Raw genomic sequence first — 19,954 nt, 5'->3', positions numbered from 1 at the left:
TTTAAGATCCACAAGTCCCATTAATCCCTGCTTTTAACTCTAGTCTAAGTTCTACCTTGTATCCAAACTAGTTCTTATCAATTATTCCTAAGGAAGTGCTTGGAAGAAGGTATTTTAGGATACAAATTTATTTTGCAGGTGATGAGTGCACTCCTAAATTTAAAGGTCATGGTTAGATAAATGTCATGAAAAGCCTACACCACTGAGCTCAAACAAACACTCATAAATGAACTTTATCAAAATTCCATTCAAAGCTGTCAGATCCTTTCTTTACTGTTGTTACTGAAGGTTAAGTTACACTTACAGCCAAAGCCTCTTTAAGTTTATGCCTGATTTACCTAATGCTCCTACCAAAATAGCCTTAACTGTATGATTTTCCTTGGTTGTATTAGGACAGTGTGTAGTGTTTCTGAATACTAAACCTCTTCTACTTCAGAAGAAGTCTCAAGTAATTTTGGGAGATGACAGTATCCTGCTAACAAATGCTGTTGTTCATGTATATAATTGAAATGTAGGAAAAATACTATTTAGAGGAATAGAAATGGAATAGAAAAATGAAGCATAGCTGCTTAAAGTGAGATCATGTACTACACATGTGGAGTGCTAAAAGAGACCAAAAAAAAAAAAAAAAAAAAAAAGATTCCAGCTTCCTAATTTTATAGATGAGGAAGCTGTCTTCAGGAGAGGTATCAAGATGGTTTCCTGAATGTCAAAATTTCGTGAATGGTTGTGCCAAGACTAAGACTATTGGTCTTCTGCTTATATTTTGTAGCTCCCCCATGCCATAATCTGTCTCCCTGCATGCATGTTCTTCGACATTAAGACTTGTTTTTCAACCCCATGGGCCAACAATTCCACTCCTCGATATATCTGTCATATCCAGTTGCTTGCTTACATGCACCAAAAGACACATACACAATAATTCACGGTAGCATTGTTCTTAATAGCCAAAATCTATAGGAAAGGGAAGAGGAAGGAGGGAAAGTGAGCATACATAAAGGGAGGGTAGTTTAAAATAAGTCAGAAATAGAATGGATAAATAAATCGTGGTATATCAACACAGTGGAATATTACACATCAGTTAAATGAAAAATACTACTGATTGATGAAGCAGTATTAAAAATCTCAAGTAGCATTGCTGGGTGAGAGAAGCCAAACATAAGAACTTATGGAAAACCCTTGTATTACTTGTGTCTGTGTATAAGATCCTTAATGGCAGTGACCACTTCTCAGCACCTGTAGAACTCCAGCATTTATCATATTATCTTCCACAGAACAGGTGTCAATGAATATTTACTGTAATAGAAAATATGTGATACAGAAAAAGACACAAGGGAAGCAGCCAGTTATTTTTTCTAATGAAGGAGACACCAATAATTTAATTCTTAAGATATTTATACCAGAGCATAGCATATAGAAACCTGAAATATTAACACAATATTAACTGGTGCTTAGGTAGTGACTAGACGATGGTAATGGGTTGGATTGTTTCAGAACAGACATGGGTAACAATCTGTGGTTTGACCCCAGGATCATTTTAACTACGATATCGTGTAGTTGTAATAGTTTTCTTTATTGGTATTTTTGGCCTAAATGGGGAGGACACCTCAACTCTTTACCCTATTTCTATTTAGTTCAGTGCAAGGAAAACAATTAATCAGTCAGATTCCAGCATGCTGGGTAGGCCAAGCTTTTGAGGATTTGTACCTTGGGGTCTAAATGAGCTTATACTGGAATAAGGGCTCCTTTTCCTCTGCCATTGCCTGGCAAGCTGGTCTTTCATTTGTTGGGGTGATACATTTATATTGAAGACAACAGAGTAGCTCTTCTGTCTGCTTTGATTTCAGATCCCATACAACCAGGTTGTGGTGCTCATTTACTTTAATATTAGAGCTCTACATTGAGCTGTAGGCCACTCCCATATTGATGATAAAACATTACACCTCTTTCTTTAGGCACTTGATTCTGTAGGGAACCACCCAGAAGGTGGGACAGGTAGACTAGGTAGGATTTGTACATTCTGGATGTCCTGGTCTAATACCATTTTAGTGATATAAATAAAACCACCCATTAATGGTATTCATTTCTTCATCCCTATACACATACCACACACAGTCCTGATGATCTACTTCCTCCTGTCTCTGGCACATCCCTCATTGGTAGATGGTGTTGTGACATTCCTGTCTATTATTCTTGCAAGTTTATCATGCAGAAAAAAATTCCTTGAACTCTGAAGGAGAGATATGCTCATGGTTGACAAAGATGTGCCCTGCGAAATATAGATCAGACAGACCAGGTGAATTGGAGTCCCTGGAGAGCTCAGGAACAAATTGTTAATCAATTTGCAATCATCTATACAACCACCGGCTACTGAGCTGCAATTAATCCAGCTTTGTGTGTAGCCACTTGTGCAAGTTCACTAATTCCATTCTTCTAGTAGGACATTCACATTTATAGGGTGAGAAGACATGGTCCCAACCATTTAGGTGGGTGGGAAATAGCTTTTGGTGGTGGTATTTTATCTAAAGCCATTTGTGAAGTGCTGAGAATGCAATGCTGAGATGGGAAAATTTCTTTTATCCTTAAATTTTCTTAAAGTACTTAAAGTACCTTAAAATTATCTTTAAAAATCAACTGTTTTATCTCAGTTGTTTTTTTTTTTTAATGTGAGGTTAAACTATGAACTCAGTGTTTTTCCATGTTTGTAGTATCTAGGTAAGTTATATACAGCTTCTTATCATTGAAATGTTTTCAAACTAATTTTTTGCAGCTTAAGGAAAGCAAAAAAAAAAAAGAAGTGTGTTCTTCCTTTCTTGCTGGTGCTGTAACTTAGTGCACAGCTGTTGACCGTGGGTGCCTTTGTGCCCTGACTTCTTACACTCAGACAGCTTTTCAATAGATACATTCATAAATTCAAGTCCAGATGTCTTACCCTGTTATGATTTAAAATGTAAACACATATGAAAATAACTGATTACAATGTCATGTCAAAAATTTATCATGTTTCTACCAACTTTTTTTGTGAGGTTCCCTCAAAATACAGAGGCAGGAGGTTATTTACTAAGATAGTTTATGAGTTAACACTTAGTAGTTTCATTCATCTTTCTTGCTCATTTTTGCCAAACCCCGAAGTTACCTCTTCACTATTCAGTTATGCTCTGAACAGATATCCAGGCTTTTATTGGACAACAGTATTCAGTCAGAGAGATGTACCTGTTCTTCTAACTTTCATCCAGGAACTGAAATTAACCTCCATTTGTTACTGGCAGATTTTAAAATTCAACATTCTGAAAACTCTTTGGAAAAAATTATCTTAACTTCATCATTCTTACCTTGGAATTGCTGATATATTTTCTTGCCAATGCAAACCTGGAAGTGGTGATGTTAACTTTTAGATACAAGTGTGGTGAAATGAAATCTCAGGGCACCCTTGAGCACTGCTAACCTTCTTGTGTCTGCTGGCTTGCAGTTTAACTCAGCTGCCAAGCAGCTGATCGAGTGGGATAAGCCTCCTGCGCCAGGAGTCGATGCTGGAGAATGCACGTCGGCGGCAGCCCAGAGCAGCACTGCCCCAAAGCACTCGGACACCAAGAAGAACACCAAAAAGCGACACTCTTTCACATCCCTTACCATGGCCAGCAAGTCCTCCCAGGCCTCCCAGCACCGCCACTCCATGGAGATCAGCCCTCCTGTGCTCATCAGCTCCAGCAACCCCACAGCCGCTGCTCGCATCAGTGAGCTCTCTGGCCTTTCCTGCAGTGCCCCTTCTCAGGTAAACCTTCCCAAAGGTGTGGACAGAGCTGGGCCACAAGATGACCTACTCACAGGGAAGTGTATATTTGTTCTCTAGCTGAACAGCATTGTCTCATTAAGTCCTCAGCAGACAGCACCTTTCCTGCAGTTAAGCCTGTCTTCATTTTATAGATGGAAAAGGGGGAAGGGAAACTAATTGGCGAGTGAGACCCCAGAACCATTTAGTGTTTCTCAAAGGAAAGATCAGAAATTATAAAATGATTTAAATATATTTACCAGTTTTACCAAGCAGTCTCTCAGTTTTCCAGGACCTTCTCACAAAGCTGCTGTGGGAGATCTTGCCAATTTCATCTCTGTCCAACCCAAAGGTGCTATGATCAGAACTCACTGAGCTTGCGGTTGCCTGACTATGCCTAATTCACCCTGATGCTTAGGCTTCCGTCTGAATGTAGAGAAAAGGGCTGAGAAGAAACATTTAATTGAAATTAGAACTTTTTTTTAAAAAAAGATTTATTTAGGCATACAAGAACTGGGGTGTATGCCAGAGATGAGAGAAGTGAGAGGATTCACCAGAGACAGAGTGGGGAGCAGAGCAGGCAGATCTACTGAAATACACTGCTGTGGGGAGCAGTGGGCAAGACCAGAGAGGTCTGCTGCACTGTGTGGGTCACCTCCCTGGCCAGGGATTGAACCCATGCTGCAGTGACTGGTGATAGCTTGAGACTTTAACCCCTATGCCACCAGGGAGGCCCCCAAATTAGAAGTTTTTAAATTTAAACTTTAAATCAAAGTGTATCATCACTTTGGACTGTCTTAAAAATTAGCTACTCATTAATCTCGAGTTAATGATAATATATAGCAGATGATTGGGAACATCCATTGATTCATTTGGCAAGCATTTTTAAGTGCCTTATTATTAGACCCTTCTTAGGCACAGTGTATACAATAATGAGTAAGGTACGGGGCTTGCCTTCATTAGGCCTTAATTCTGACTATAAGACAAGCTTCCCTGTGGCTCTGCCTAAGTAATAGGCCTGTAGATTTAGCCAATACGATGACAACCCAGAGGTCACAGAGGCTAGTCCAAAGCAGCCTGCCCCAAGCAGAAGAAATTCCTTCTAAGTTTTCATTTTTCAAATCCATGCCGAATTTACAGTCCACTCTACAATATAGCTATGCTTTTTTGAAATATAAAAACTTATTTTCTCTTTTAAAAAATAAAAAAAGAAATAAGCAAACTTGTGGTCCTGGTACTCAAGAATTTACAGTTTGGGGGGCTGTTTTGACTATAGAATAAAAATGTACAACAAAGTTATCGGTATTTTTCTCCCAATTTTATTGAAAATTATTTTCTCATAACCTCATTTACTTGACCCTGCTCCTTGAGATTAATGCTGCTTGTAGTGAGTAAAATGCATTCATCTTCTGAACGGGATTGTGGTTTGCTGGCATTTCTAGGTAGCAGAACCTTGCAACTTTTGACCTTATGAGGGAAACAGGACACACACACACACACACACACACACACACACCACCACCACCACCCCCCAACCATTAGATCATGAGTCTGATGAAGACCAGGGGTCTTTGTTTTGTTTGCTGATACATCCCAAATGGCAGACTAATAAAGTACTCGAATATTTGTTGAATGAACAAGTGACTCTGGGAAAATGGAGAGGGCAAAGCCATGTTGTTTGAAATGTAACCTAATTACACCCATGTGAAAAATACACGTGGATTATAGATCAGAGTGAGAAGTGCCAAGTGGGGGCTACTTTGGGAAGGGTTCAAAGGTGAAGATTTTTGGAATAGGTTCTGATGGCATCCAGATGGCTCTTCACTTTATTTTTTATTTTGCAATCCAGTAGTATTTGCATGACGATGCTTCCTTGAAATGAAAAGATAAGCTTCTGCTGAGAATTGTGGCAACTAAGAGTGGGACTAGCGTTAGAAGAATGAATAGTAATCTTTTGGCAGAGAGAAAATTAGAAGAGAAAGGAGTATCACCGTGTGTTTGCATCTTTTGTGGAGAACCCGGCAGTCAGGTGTGAGCTTGTCTGATGCCGTCACAACAGGGCTGGGAAGGAAGGCTATAAAAGTAGAGCTATTTTTGTTTTGGTTTAAGTAGCTTAGGAAACAAGGCTCTTTCTGTGTTCCTTTAAAACGGCCTTCCCTTCACCTAACCCTCCCCTCCTCCCATATTCCAATTCGTTCTGTGTGCAGTGGGAACGTGTTGCCTCAGGGAGAAGTTATTTCTAAAAGAGGATGGGAGATGTTTGAAGTGCTGCCCGCTTTCTCCAGCTTAGGTTTACAGAAAACACTACTTGTTGTGGGACTGTGTACATTGGAGGAACCACAGTCCACAATACAGCAGTGAGTGCATGTGGCATATGGGAGAGGCAAACACGCTCCTAAACCATAGCACTTGGAGGAGGTGAGAAATGGTGAGGCTGTTTAAAATAGGGCTCTCCTTTTCTTCTGCCCAGTGAAGAGCCTGTCAGGTTTGATGAAGGCATATTGCTGAAAGCATCTCCTGCTGTTGGTATGATTTCTTTCTTGCTTTTCTTCGACTAGGCTTGGTTGCGTTCTCTCCTTTGGATGAACTCTGCAGACAGGCAGTTCAGTGCTGGTGGATAGCACCCTCTGCTTCACCTTTCCACAATGCGGGCAGGTCCTTCCATTCAGGTTTCTAACGGGCGCTTAGAGATTTCACCTTCTTGTCCAAGGTCTAGACACCAGCGTGGAGAAGTGGACGGCAGCTTGGAGCAAAGGACTTGCTGTGATTGGAGTTGGTGACTATTGAGTGAAGGCTTTAAAATATATATATATTGGAAGACTATGTATAGCCTTGGTGAGCAGGTGCTCACCAGAACAGATGTGCACAGATGCCTGTGATTGATATCTTGAAAAACTCATGACGCTACAAGCAACCAAGCTGTTTGTCTGCACCTCTCTCTGACCACACCCACGATATAATTTGGCCTCTGCCAACTAAAAGAGTGATTCATAAGATGAAGTGTTTTTGTGGCATTTTTGTATTGAAGATTCATCACCTATTCCCATTTGCTTTCCCCAAATCTCTAACTTCCTCCCCCTCCACCCCATAACCCTGTGGAGGAGACCAAACTGCTGTGCAGTGAGACATGAGAAAAAAATGAGCTCAGAAAGTCAGGTTGTCCCTATTCAGGGTATTTGCCCTGGATATGCTCATCTATTGCCATCCTGTTCTTCTGCTTTTAGTCATTGTAAAGGCAGGACTGGACACAGTGCAGGTTTTCTGATCCCATGCAGACCGGGTAAAGGAGGAGTCAGAGTCCTCAGTGGTTTTGCAGGTTTTTTATTGGGGTTCACCAGGCATATGGCAGGCAGGGGTTCTGGGGGGGCCGGGAGGCTGGCAGTCCTCCCAGCCCCCAGCAAATCCGCACTCTCTTTGGGCTCTCTGGCGTTTGTTCTGCTGCTTCTCGGCTTCTCTTTCAGCTTCGGCTTCGGCTTCGGCTTGGGCTTCTCTTTCGGCTTCGGCTTCGGCTTCGGCTTCGGCTTCGGCTTCTACTGCTGCTGCTGGCGTCCCCGTGACACCCCCCTTAAAAGCACAGTCTTAGCTCAGCTGAATCCCGTCTACCTATGCCCACACCCTATTCCAGGTGCCCACCATCAGGCATGCATTCAGGACAAGGATCCATCATCTATCCTGATGGCGGAAGGGCAGAAAAGCCTGACATTTTCTTTACCCTACAGTCATTCTCTGGTGGATTCTAATATCTTCCTTTTCTCCAGGTCTAGGGATGGCCAGTGTGTTTTGGTGCCTGCAGGGCTCTCCCTCTTTGCTGCCTCCTCCCATGTCTATGCTGGCAGCACCCTTAGGGAGCTGTGGACCAGTCTCTCACAGGGGTCCAGAGATGTAAAATGACTTGTCTGTGGCCGTGATCTGGTTAGCAGTTAGTTACCCTGACTCCCCGTCTGAAGCTTTAAAATAAGTGTCACTCAGTAGTGAGATATTTTCAGGTATTTTAGGATCAGACCCAAGGGACTGTATTGGATTATATTTTAGTAGGTGTTTGGCTGTCCCAAAGGTTGGGGTGTGTACTTTGAAGTGGCTTCATTTTACTGTCTGAGAAAGACTACCGCTTTTATGTGGTACTGACTTACAGGTATCTGTGGAGTGTATCTGTAACCAGGTTTATTGGATAAAGTAGCTAAAAGCCTTTGGGTTTTAGCCTAACATGAGAAACCAGTGTGTTTCTTATTAGAAATTGATTGAAAATAGACTGGTTCACTGAAGAGACAGAACGAGGGCTTGGGGAGAAACTCTTGTTAGTGGAACTCTTGGATCTGTGTAGGTTCAGGCTGTCAATTCCGTCAATATAGGGGCTAGCAGGTACAGGTGTGAATTTAAAAGGATGTGGGTTCCATGCATAACAGATGTATTTGTGAAAATAAATTGTGATGCTGCTTATCCCCAGCCTTGGCAGGGCCTAATCCAGTAGGAAACTGAAAGGTTCTTCAAGCCCCCTGGGAACTGATCTCTGAGCTTTTCTTTGTTCTGATAATCTTTCTCTTAATTTACGGGAATTGAGGAAACTATGTTTGGGATTAAGTCTTTTTACACAATATCCATTGTTTCTGTGTGTCATTGTGTCCTTGGGGAAACAAGGTACCAACCAACCACATTCCAGTAATAGTGGAGAAAAAACATTTTATTTGTGCGGGAACCCACACCAGTAGCACAAACACTCTGCGTCCTGCAGTTGGACCTAAGTGAAATTGATCCAATAACCAAACACAGGCAATGAAATGACCTGAATAACTCACTTTTTTCCTAGTAAAATAATCTTGACTAGTATCATGAATAAAACATGTTTGAAAACAGGTAATTTCATTGTTCTTTAAAGTTTTTATAAGAAATTACCTGCTATTAGCATGTTTAGGCAGTTGTGTTTTAATTGTGTCCCCCTGAATGGTAGAAGTCGTGAAAAATGATCCTAAAAAATAGCAAAATACCTTAAGCAGTTCACATAGATTTAACACACTGATGAGTATTCAGGTTAGCATTCAGCCACAGACCACCTCAACAGGGTCTTCAGGGAGTGTGTGTTCGCTAGTAGAGTGGCAGGTTAATTGTCTGAAAGTTCAGTTTGGTTCAAGGTAGGATCCCAGATGGGGTGGGGCGACGTGTTATGGTGAAAACCAGCAGCATTTGAATTCTGTATATAAAAGATTGTAGTGGCCAGTATTTATGACATGCCTCCCCAGTGTTTAAGACAATTAGGTAATCTGTAAATTTGAGTAAACCCAAAGGGATTTAGCCTTCCCAAAATGATGGAGGCTACATATTTTTCAATTGTGACCTGCCCTCCCAAGATTTAGCTGGTATAAGCTGCTATATTAAGTGTGGGCTTCTTTTTGTTAACTTCTGTTTTTCTTGGCAGGTTCATATAAGTACCACCGGGTTAATCGTGACCCCACCCCCAAGCAGCCCAGTGACAACTGGTCCCTCCTTTACCTTCCCATCAGATGTCCCCTACTCAGCTGCCCTTGGAGTGAGTATGGATTCTTCCATCTCTGTCTCTTGGATATTTCCTCACCTTAATCTGGCACATACCAACTCCTAACAACTGCAGTTCACCTTGACATTTGCAAGGTGGGATGGATCTCTATCAATCACCTGTTATCTCTGTTAATCTTACCAAAAAATTAAGATCGCAAAATGGTTTCTGGTGAGGACTGTGTCCTGATGCTACTAGAAAAACTATAAAATACGTTTCATTAATGTTCAGCCTGATTTTCTGAAGCCATAGCCTTTATTTCTTTTTGTTTTGTTTTGTTTTATTATTATTTTTTTAAAGATTTATTTATGTATACAAGAACTGGGGTACAGGCCAGAGATGCGGGGGTGAGAGGACTCACCATAGACAGAGTGGGGAACAGAACAGGCAGACTGACTGAAACACACTGCTTAGGGGAGCAGAGGATGAGACAGGAGAGGTCTGCTGTGCCATGTGAGTTGTTCCCTGGCTGGCCGGGGTTCGAACTCATGCTGCAGAGGCTGCGATTGCTTCATAATGAGGTACTTAACCCTTGTGCCACCAGGGAGGCCCCTTAGCCTTTATTGCTTTTGAGTTTCTTGACCTTGATTATTTTCTTCCAAAAGACACATTTAGAGAAACATGAAGGAGGAAACTGGGATCCCCAAAGCTAAGTGATTTGCTTTGAGTCACATAATAAGTTGAGTCCAAATCTCTAGATTCACAGTTCCCCAGTCTGGTTGTCTGGTCATATAACTGTAGCTATGGCTGCCTAGGCTAGCTGCTGCCAGGGAAGACTCCTCAGATTATGTTGGTTAATCCTAAACACTAATGGCTTTAAAACATCCGAATGAGGGGTAATTGAGAGAACAAGGACAGCCAGGTGAGATAGATATGAACAACTGTGGAGAGAAAATTAAAAAGGGAAAAACAAGCAGAAACACAATAGTTTAAATCTCTGTTTCCTAAAATTGCAGGCAAAGGAACCAGCAATTGTGAGACATCTCTCATCCAGGCCTATACCGTGACTTTTACTTTCAGACTGTTTCTTCCAGTGCTGAGTTGAATGCGGACAGAAATGGTCCCTAAATCAGATCTCCACCCCTGAAAATTAATTTACAGAGTCTGACTGATGTTCTTAGAAAAAATTGTGGTCTGATGATGGGGGCAAAGACCTGGATTTGAAGTCTACCTCAGTCACTTGGCTGTTTTAAGGACATGAAAAGTCATTCAGTCTCTTTCAGCCACAGTAGTTCCACCTATAAAATGAGTCTAACAGTGTCTGCACCATGTTGAGAATGTGAAAAGGGAGGCCTATTACTGATTTCAACTCTTGGCCTTTGCCAAGCTCTGCTGCAAGGTGGGCCTGGGACATGTACCCCTGAGTTACTCTCAGAATGCCTTGAGGGGCCTGGTTCTTTTCGTTGTGGTTTTCTCTGCTCTCTCTACCAGGAACAGTGAGGCCTCTAAGCAGCTGGTTTGTTTTTAGGTTGTAGATTTTATATGTGTTGTAAAGATTATATTTCTCTCTGCTAGAATGCTTAGAGCCCCTCCGGCAAGGACCTCAAAACATATACTCAAAATGTTGGCTCCATTTAGTTGTAATGTCCTCATTTTCCTTTTTGCTTCATTTAAAAATTTTTTAAATTTCTTTTGTCTTGATACATTTTATACATAATTGAAAACTGACTTTGAAATAAGGTGGGATATAAATAAATGCAGAGTGAATACCCAGCTTGACTTAGGCTTTTGGAAAGCTTATAAAGTATATTCTTGTGTTTAAATGGAGGTTAATAATGTTCTGTTTCAAAGTTATTTTCTTTTTTGTTTTGAAAGTTCCCAGAATGATTACAGTTTCCTTGATGGCACAGCTGTTCGGTGAAGGAAGAGAAGTTGCATTGATGCATCTGGGGAGAAGATGAAATTCAGTTAACTTTTATTGAAATGTGGTTTCCAGGACATTTTGTTAGCCTCTGGTGTTTTGACCAGAGCCAAATCCACAGTCATCTTGCCCTCTAGTCTCTAAAGAACATTTTCCTTTCCTTCCATCCCTTCCCATCCCAGTATATACCACCGGTTGGTAGTTCCTTTTTAGATGACTGCTTTGTTTGGAAAAATTCTAATTTGATTTCTTAAGGGGAAAAAAAGACCGACTTTCTTGATCTTAGAAAAATTAATTAGTGGAAAAGACATAGAGTTGGCTGAGTTTCAGCCCTTGTGAATTGAAAATTTTACAATATAGTAAATGGCCAGTTGCTCTTAGCTGGAGGCATCCTCCAGGTCAAATCAATGGGGCAGGTCACAAGAGAGCATGAGTATACAAAAATTAATTTACATTCAACCATTTCATCCTAGGATTATATGAGAAAGCCTGCCTGTTAAGCAAGAGGAAGGTTTATTAAATGATGTGTCTACTGTGCCAATTCTGTTCAATGAAAAACTAATTATAAACAGGCCTGTCTGTCATCCCAGGAGATGTCTAGATCTCAACGTCCCTGGTAGTTTGGCGAAATGTTTTGGATTTAGCACATTAAATTTAAGTAGAAAAAATCTCAGTAGCATATGCCCTCTGCATCTTACAAATTTATTTATTAAAGATATATTTATTCATTCATACAAGAGCGGGGTATAGGCCAGAGGTGTGGGGGATGGGGGGGGGTGAGAGGATTCACCAGAGACAGAGTGGGGAGCAGAACAGGCAGACTGAGTGAAACACACTGCTGAGGGGAGCAGCGGGCGAGTCAGGAGAGGTCTGCTGCGCCATCTGGGTTGCTCCCTGGCCAGGGATCAAACTCATGCTGTGGTGGCTGTGGATAGATTCATAGGTTGCATCTTAGCCCCCTGCACCACCAGGGAAACCCTGCATCTTACAAATTTAAAATATTTCCTTTGACTTGGAGCACTGTCACAGCCAAGGTGTACAGCTTTGCAGGAAGGACACCATGCATTTCATGGTGTGGATTTGCAGGTAATAAATACCACCACTAGAATAGGAAATGCAAATTATTTCTGCTGCTTTCTTCATGAATTGAGACTCTTTAATCTTTTATACGTAATGAAGTTATAAGCATCTTGTGCCTTGCGTTTCACACATATCAGCTAAAATGGTAAATATATCATGTTAGGAACAAAACTGGCATTCAGATATCAAACTATTAATAGCAGGGAGGATTTTTTAAACTACTTTTATGGGGTTAGGAAGTTATTAGTCTTAACCTTGTATCTTCTGCAGGACTATAGGAGAACTTTTAAAACAAATGAGTAATAGTCCCTGAGTCTCTGTACCAGTTGAGGGCTATTCAGCTGCAAGATGTCACAAGGTAGCCACATCAGAAAAGGTCAACTCCAGCCCTCAGTCAACTTACAAACATTGCATTTGAAAAATGTTACCCTAACTAAAAAAAATTTTACAAACACACACACACACACACACACACACATGTGCGCACGCTTAAAGAAACAGAATTAAAGGATGTCAGGTCCTCAGAAGAGCCAATATGTAATTAACCCATTGTTAGCCCCTGGTGGCGGCTAATAAGCAGAACTTAAACTGCTGTTGGCAGGTTTGGGACATAGGGGATGAGACTGCTGACCTTGGTAGTTTGAAAGGTAGAACTAACTATTCCCTCATCAGCCAGTAGCCAGTGTACATGCATCTGAGTTGAGTTCCAGAAATACTGATTGGAGAAGTTGATGGAGGATTAAAAGTGCATTGTTAGGAAATCAGCCATTTAGAAAGAAAGAAAACATTGGAATGGACAGGAGTTCTGAAAATGGGAATGAGCCAAAATTTCAAAGTTAACAAAAAAGGACTCTCACATCTTGGGAACTGAGACCTCTTGATGCATATTGTATTGTTCTAAGGGAGGTAGAAGCAAGAATGTCTTCTTGTTAAAGAAACACTGTAAATGGTTGGTTATCTTCTGGCTGCAAAGCTAGGTGCCAGCCACACATGAATGATTAAGATGGTCTCTGATGTCTAATGAGTCATAACAATAACTTCCATTTATTGAGCTTCTGCCGTGCTCTGGGAACAGGATAGGCAGCTTACCTAAACTATTTCTAATAACCCCATCTCACAGAATGGTATATTGTAGCATAGGGACTTTATATAATTTATACAAAGTCAGTTAACTATAGGGTATCTCGTCTATAAATTAAATGTAGAACAATGATTCTATAATTTATAAGGGAGTTTCCATTCCCAGAGAGATCTTTTAAAATTAGCAAATCCTTAATTACATCCTCTCCTTTACATGTAATCTTCTGAACCTTTATTTCTAGCATTTTTTATGTATTTATCATGTTTTTTTTTCTTCAAAGCTGTATCCACAGTTGGCTAGCTTAATTCGCATGAGCATCCAGTTGAAACAAAAGACTCAAATAATTGCATAAACACTCCTGTATGCAAATGGTAATGCTGCTGAAATGGTTAACACTTGTCTTGAGGTGAGCAGGACCACACAGTGTGCATGCATCTGAGTTCATGGCACAGATAGTGATTACAGGGAAGCCGATGTGTGAGGCTGAAAGTGGGTTGGTAGTAAATCAGATGTTTAAAAAGAAGTGATGGGATTGGGGGATATTAAATGGTATTTGCCTCAGGCACCCAGAAAGGCCCAAAGTCTACCCTGCCAGTTTCTTTTTTACCTTGGGAAGTGTGGGAGGGAGAGGCACACGGAAGAATTCTTAGAAAGAAAATGAACCCTTGCTTATTGGTTGAACATATGCCCCAAAGCGCCTAACTGTCAGGCCCTCAGCCCAGACTTAAGACTGGGGATCTTGTCCCCGATGCTTGACCCACTGCAGTCCTCACCACCTCCAGACTGGTTGCATGAAAGGGCATGAGGAGGAGAGAGCACCAGAGAAGGGTCTCACATGCATGTGCTTGAACTCGCTCACAGTGTGGACAAATGTGGAACCCAGACCACCAGAGAGTACAGTTCTCAGGTGATCACTGACAAAGGAGGGAAATCAGGGCTGCCCGAAAAGACTGATCCTGGGCTAGAATCTACATTTTCCTGACTCCAAAACCATGCTTCTACAATGCACAGCTGCTGCTTTTTTCAAGAATACAGGGTCAGGGGAACAGAACCTGGATATGCAAGACGGGTTTATTTAACACAAACAGGCAACCCCTGTGTTCTGTTTTTAAGCCAGGTGTTATTCAGAAAATGGCATTTCTTTCATTTCAGAAATGGTATACCATTATTCAGAGTGGTAATTCTTTTCTGAGACCATTGCCACAGAAGATCTGAATCTATAGAAGCTCAGTTTTAATGACTATCAGAAACACCCCCAGTTTTCTACATCAGTACTTCTGTGACCTGCGCCACAGCTATAAGGCTACTCTAGTTGGATCGTGCAGACCTGCAGAACTTCCATGAGGCTAAAGCTACTAGTGATGAGCCCTTTTCAAGCCCCTGATAATTTAGCATGCAGGACCTATTACAAATAGCATTTAGATACAATATTTGGTTCTGAATAATGTTAAGTTCACAAAATATTGTCAGCAAATTAAGACCTACATGTCTAGGAAATCTATAGATGATTTTTTTTAAAGAGGCATGTATTTTTTATTTATTTATTTATTTGTTCGTTTGCACATGCACTGGGTACAGTCAGAAGCGCGGGAGGGTGAGAGAATTCACCAGAGCCAGAGCGGGGAGCAGAGCAGGCAGGAGGACCGAAGTACACTGCTGAGGGGAGCAGCGGGCGGCAGGAGAGGTCTGCGCGCCATGTGGGACCCTCCTCCGGTGGCCGGGGAGCAGCCGGGGATCGAACCGGCGCTGCAGAGACTGCGGGCAGCCTCGCAACCCAGCGCTCAACCGCTGCACCACCAGGGAGGCCCTATAGATGATTTTTGTTGCTGGTAGAAAGGCATGTTGGCCTCTGGTGACTGAACTGGCCTGGGCTTGGAAGTAACAGGCAGGTCTCCAGGTCAGCTCCGGGTGACTGAAAGGCTGTGGTTTGCTTTGTAGAAATTTCAGGTCTTGCAGGATAGCCAAACTGCCTGAAGCACAACACTCAGTGGATTACCTTTTGAACTTCCACATCACCAGATTATTTCAGTTTAGGTTGTTTATAAAGCAACCCACAGAACTTCCTATTTTGTCACAGTCTGGGACTCACCAGAGCCCTATCATTTTACTGACCCTACAGGGCCCAGCAACATCTAGGAATCTGATTTTAATCAGACTTGCTCTCTTGGTCTTTGTGTGCTTATATATCTACGAATATACATACGCTTATCTTTATGCAAAGATACGCAGTGCAGTATTGAGAAAAAATTGCCCAATTAAGATCAATGTTTCAACCATAACAAAGTCATAACTGTATTTTCTCTCAATTACAACCTTTGGGGTCTTTCAAAATATCCTCCTTTATGCCCTATCTCAAATGCCTACAGACTTATTTTGTAAAAGTAATGTACACAAAACGTTTGTGTAAAGATTTATGTTTTTATTCATACAAGAACTTACTATATTTTTTAACTATAAGAAGTAATTTTTTTTTTTATTTTGTTAACAAAATGTGACATGTTTTTATCTGGTCCACAGGTGGATTTTTTTTTTCTTCCTTCTGAGGGTCAATTTAGTACAGCCTCTGTTTCAATAAAATTAAGATCTAACAATTTTAATTTTCTTTCTTCTTGAAAATAGAGTTCTGCTGAGAGGAAATGGAGTTTTTTGATTTGGGGCCTTAGGTTCTATTTTAAGTCATTTCAAGGAGTGGTTATTGTTGGCTCCTTGTTGATCACGTGTCATTTGTTGTTTGCCTTCCCACAGCCTTGCTGTTTTGAGTCTGAGCTTAGGAAGATTTAAATGGAAATCAGTAAAGTGATAGTTTTAGAGTCTCCGTATATTGTTCTGTGCAGTCTAGACTTGTGCTCTTGCCTGTGAAGCCATGGTGTATTATTAGCCATGATTGTTCAGGTCATATTTAATGAGTATTTTGCCAGGATTATCATTATTTCTTTCTACTTTGTCACTGGGAGGAGACCTAACTAAATGAATGAACCTTCTCCTGGTTAAGGGTATTGAAGGCTCTCAGCCCCAGTCCATGCAAATTCCAGGGCTATAACCAATAGTGTTTTCCCTGGGGAATGTGAAGGAACATTCGTGAAGTTCTGTTTGAACTGACCTCTGCCTTGTCCACTGTAAGCACTCTGTAAGTAGCTTCATGCCTCATTTATTTCTGAACCAAATGTTCTACCACAGCTTCAGCTGCAGTGTGGGAATATTTCTTGGAAGTCACCTTATTAAGAAATTAATGTGGGAAACAGTGTGACATATGTCCAGAATTTTGCAATTTTTTCTACTAGTTTATTATGTTTCTGGAGCTATAAACATTAATAGGTAGATGAAGTAAATGTTGATGAGATTGAATTTTTTATTCTAAAAAATAGAAACAAAATGATTCTGAAATATGTTTTGATATCTTTGGATTTTCGTAATATGCTGGTATGTAGAAGCCATTTATGCTAGGTGCATTCTTAAATCTCCTTATTTCTCTTTTCATTTGGTTCGTACATCTAGTGGTTCAAAGATTTGGGGAAGGCTAGGTGGGGGTTCAGGCAGGTCTTTGTATGCCTGTTTTCCCAGGAGTTTCAGTATACAGACCCTATAGAATTATCTGGGGTTTATAGATCAGAAGGTAACAATTGCTCCATTGATTTTCAAAAGGCATGGACTCCTGTAGGCAGAACCCCATTAGTCTGTGCCCATAAAGGAACCAGCAGCTTTTCGCTAGTGTACTTGTTAAAGATTACCAACCTTGATAGTACTAAATTTCAAAAGCTGGCAGAGTTTAAAAAAAAAAAACGCAACAGTGGCAACAATAGCTCAGTGATTGTGGTTTGCTATTGTTTCGGCTTTTTGGAGATCAGGCATCAAAGGAAATTTTCTTTAGAAGGAATGGTTTGAAATGTAGTGCAGCTAAATTGTTTTGTGTTGTGTTTAAGTTTCAGGTTACAGAAACAATCACAAATTAATTCCTAGCAAGCAGTATGACATTATAGCTTGCACCCTTGAAAGGCGTTTAAAGGCATTTGGATTCTTATCCAAGCAGTACTTAAAAGTGTTGTTAATCTTTAAATTGAATGCAGTTGTTTTCTTTCTTTCCATCCTCCAAAGTGTGATTACATACCTGTTTCCTGAAAAGGTTGCTATGGCTTTAAGACATTACAGGTGAACAAGAGATGAGTTGTTGTTTTAAAGGTGGCTTATATTCAATGTAGGCTGCTGGTTCTGCTCTGTGTAGATTCCATTCAAGACTTTTCCCATGGATTTCTGATTTCTTTCTCCTTCTGTTTTCCATAAAAGATATAAATATATTTCTTGTTCCTTCTTTTTTCTTCTTTGTATGACAGGCAATGAATCCTCCTCTTCCTCCGCCTCCTCTCCTGGCCTCCACACCGCCAGGTGCTGCTGCTGCTGCTGCTGCTGCTGCTGCTGCTGCTGCTGCTGCTACTGGAATGGGACCCAGGCCCACAGCAGGACCCTCTGAACAGATTGCACATTTACGGCCTCAGACTCGCCCCAGTGTGTAAGTGGGGGGCGGGGGGTGGTGGTGATGGCACTTATTACTGCTTACACATTCATTTCAAACTGTGCCCAACACAGAGGTAGAGAAACCCCTTTCTGATAGGAGCCAGTGATAGGCTTATGGCTCACAAGAATGGTTCATGTTCTGCAAACACCTACCCAGCCACGCATATACTCAAGAGACTGCTGAAATGAAATGGGTCTCATACATGACCTCGCCAGGCCACCATCCTGCGCAGTAAGGCCTTGGATAGTTTAGGGACACATAGCGGTTTGCTGTTTCCTAATATTATGTATGACTGGAGCTGCCTTTTTGTACAACTCCTATTTGAGTGATTGGTCATTTTCATTCCTTGCATTCGGACTAAGGGATTGGGCAGACATTCCCTACAAATCGGAGCTAGCTGGATTAAGCTGTAACTCCCCACCAATAAGTATCCAACAGTGAAATTATCTTGTTCAGATTTTGCTGATGGTAGAAGGCAGCTGAAGTTTTATGGATGCTCTATTGTGTCAATCTATACATCATACAGTTATTGATAAAAACTGCTGGTTAGTGTGCCTGCCTGGTTTCCCTCTGTTGATGATACAATCACCTGGCATTGTGAAGTGACTTTGCATTCTCTATGATCTGAGCTCTCTTTCTGTTTGACTTTATGAAATTCAGCATTTTTCCTGACAGAGCATACAGAAACAGGTGCAGCCAAGCTGCTGGGTTCCTCTTAAAGGCAGAATCTTGTGCTTCCCAGTGGGATTTCACACCATATGCCCTCATTTAGGGCTATTTCCCAAGTCTAACAAGTACCATTTGAAGAGCTCAATTTTCCCAGTGGGTTCCTAATCCCCTGCAGCAAGTTAGGCACTCTGGGAAGCTGCATTAATTCTTTCACACCCCATGAATACCATTTGGTGGGATAGTCACCTTCACACTGGGAGGACCAAGTTGGCAATTCTTAATCTGGAAGGGCTCTGCCTTTTCAATGTAGATGGCAAAACCTCTTCTGACGGGCAGTTACAGTGCTACTTAAAGGTTACAGAATTATACTTTGAGTTTACATTTGTGCAAAATATTCAAGAATCTGTACCAGAAGCTTTTTGAGTATCTTAGTCACTCTGAAATCAAATATTCTTTCTATTTTAGATATGTTGCTATCTATCCGTACACTCCCCGGAAAGAAGATGAGCTAGAACTGAGAAAGGGGGAGATGTTTTTAGTGTTTGAGCGTTGCCAGGATGGCTGGTTCAAGGGGACATCAATGCATACCAGCAAGATCGGGGTTTTTCCTGGCAATTACGTGGCCCCAGTCACAAGGTATGATTTTGAATAAATGGTTTACTAAGTTCCTAACAGAAGCTTTATTCTTTGCATGGGTTTCAGCCTATCCAGATTCCTTTCTCATTATAGTTGCTGTTTACATAGCCAACCTTTAAAAAAAAATCCATGTCTGTATTTGCTGAAATCCCTTCCAACCCTAAAATCCTTAGCTTACTTTTCACACAGATATAGGCAAAATTGTATGTTTTTACCAATAAAATGTGCTGGGTTTTGAGTTGATTTGTTTTAAATTATATGTGAGAAGTCTCAATTCATCATTTTCAGTATCTTTCTGCTAGAAAACCAGAAGTGTTTAATATAAACAAAAGCTATATTATTAATACTTCTATGTTTATAGAATGCTTACTATATGCCAGGCAGGTAGATTTCTAAATTCACTACACAAACTAACTCTTGAGTCTTAAATAATTCATTATTGCAGTTGCTTTTATTATTCCCACTTAATAGATGAGGAAATGGAGGTTCAGAGACAATAAATAACTTGCCAGAAATCACACAGTGAAGAAGTGTGTGAGCCCAGATGGTCTGCTCTCTAGTTATTTCATTAGCTTTGTGATTACCTCTGAATTATGGCAATTAATTTCTGTAATACAGTCAGAAGTAAAATGGCCTCAGATATGACATAGATCTTTCATCCTTCTCAACTGAGGGTAATTTTGCTCCCAGGGGAATTCAACAAAGCCTGCACATATTTTTTTGATTGTCACTATGGGGTGGTGGGGAGGGTTGCTATTGGCATCTGGTGGATAGAAGCTTTGGATGCTGCTAAATATCCTAAACCTACAAACACAGGGTTA

General features: G+C 41.0%; 1 protein-coding gene across 1 annotated transcript in view; it reads left to right on the top strand.

Annotated features, from left to right (window-relative positions):
* The window catches only part of SH3RF1 (SH3 domain containing ring finger 1), a 147,939-nt gene that overhangs the window by 102,951 nt on the left and 25,034 nt on the right, over positions 1 to 19,954 (top strand). The window contains exons 5-8 of the mRNA XM_037526420.2: positions 3,470 to 3,772; positions 9,180 to 9,290; positions 17,647 to 17,822; positions 18,963 to 19,133. Of these exons, the coding sequence (XP_037382317.1) occupies positions 3,470 to 3,772; positions 9,180 to 9,290; positions 17,647 to 17,822; positions 18,963 to 19,133 (761 nt within the window). The remainder of the gene's footprint in view (positions 1 to 3,469; positions 3,773 to 9,179; positions 9,291 to 17,646; positions 17,823 to 18,962; positions 19,134 to 19,954) is intronic.

The sequence above is a fragment of the Talpa occidentalis genome, unplaced genomic scaffold, assembly GCF_014898055.3.
Source record: "Talpa occidentalis isolate TD23 unplaced genomic scaffold, MPIMG_talOcc4v2.1 talOcc4.4, whole genome shotgun sequence".
Classification (NCBI taxonomy): Eukaryota; Metazoa; Chordata; class Mammalia; order Eulipotyphla; family Talpidae; genus Talpa; species Talpa occidentalis.
This window is presented reverse-complemented; position numbering and strand designations above follow the sequence as displayed.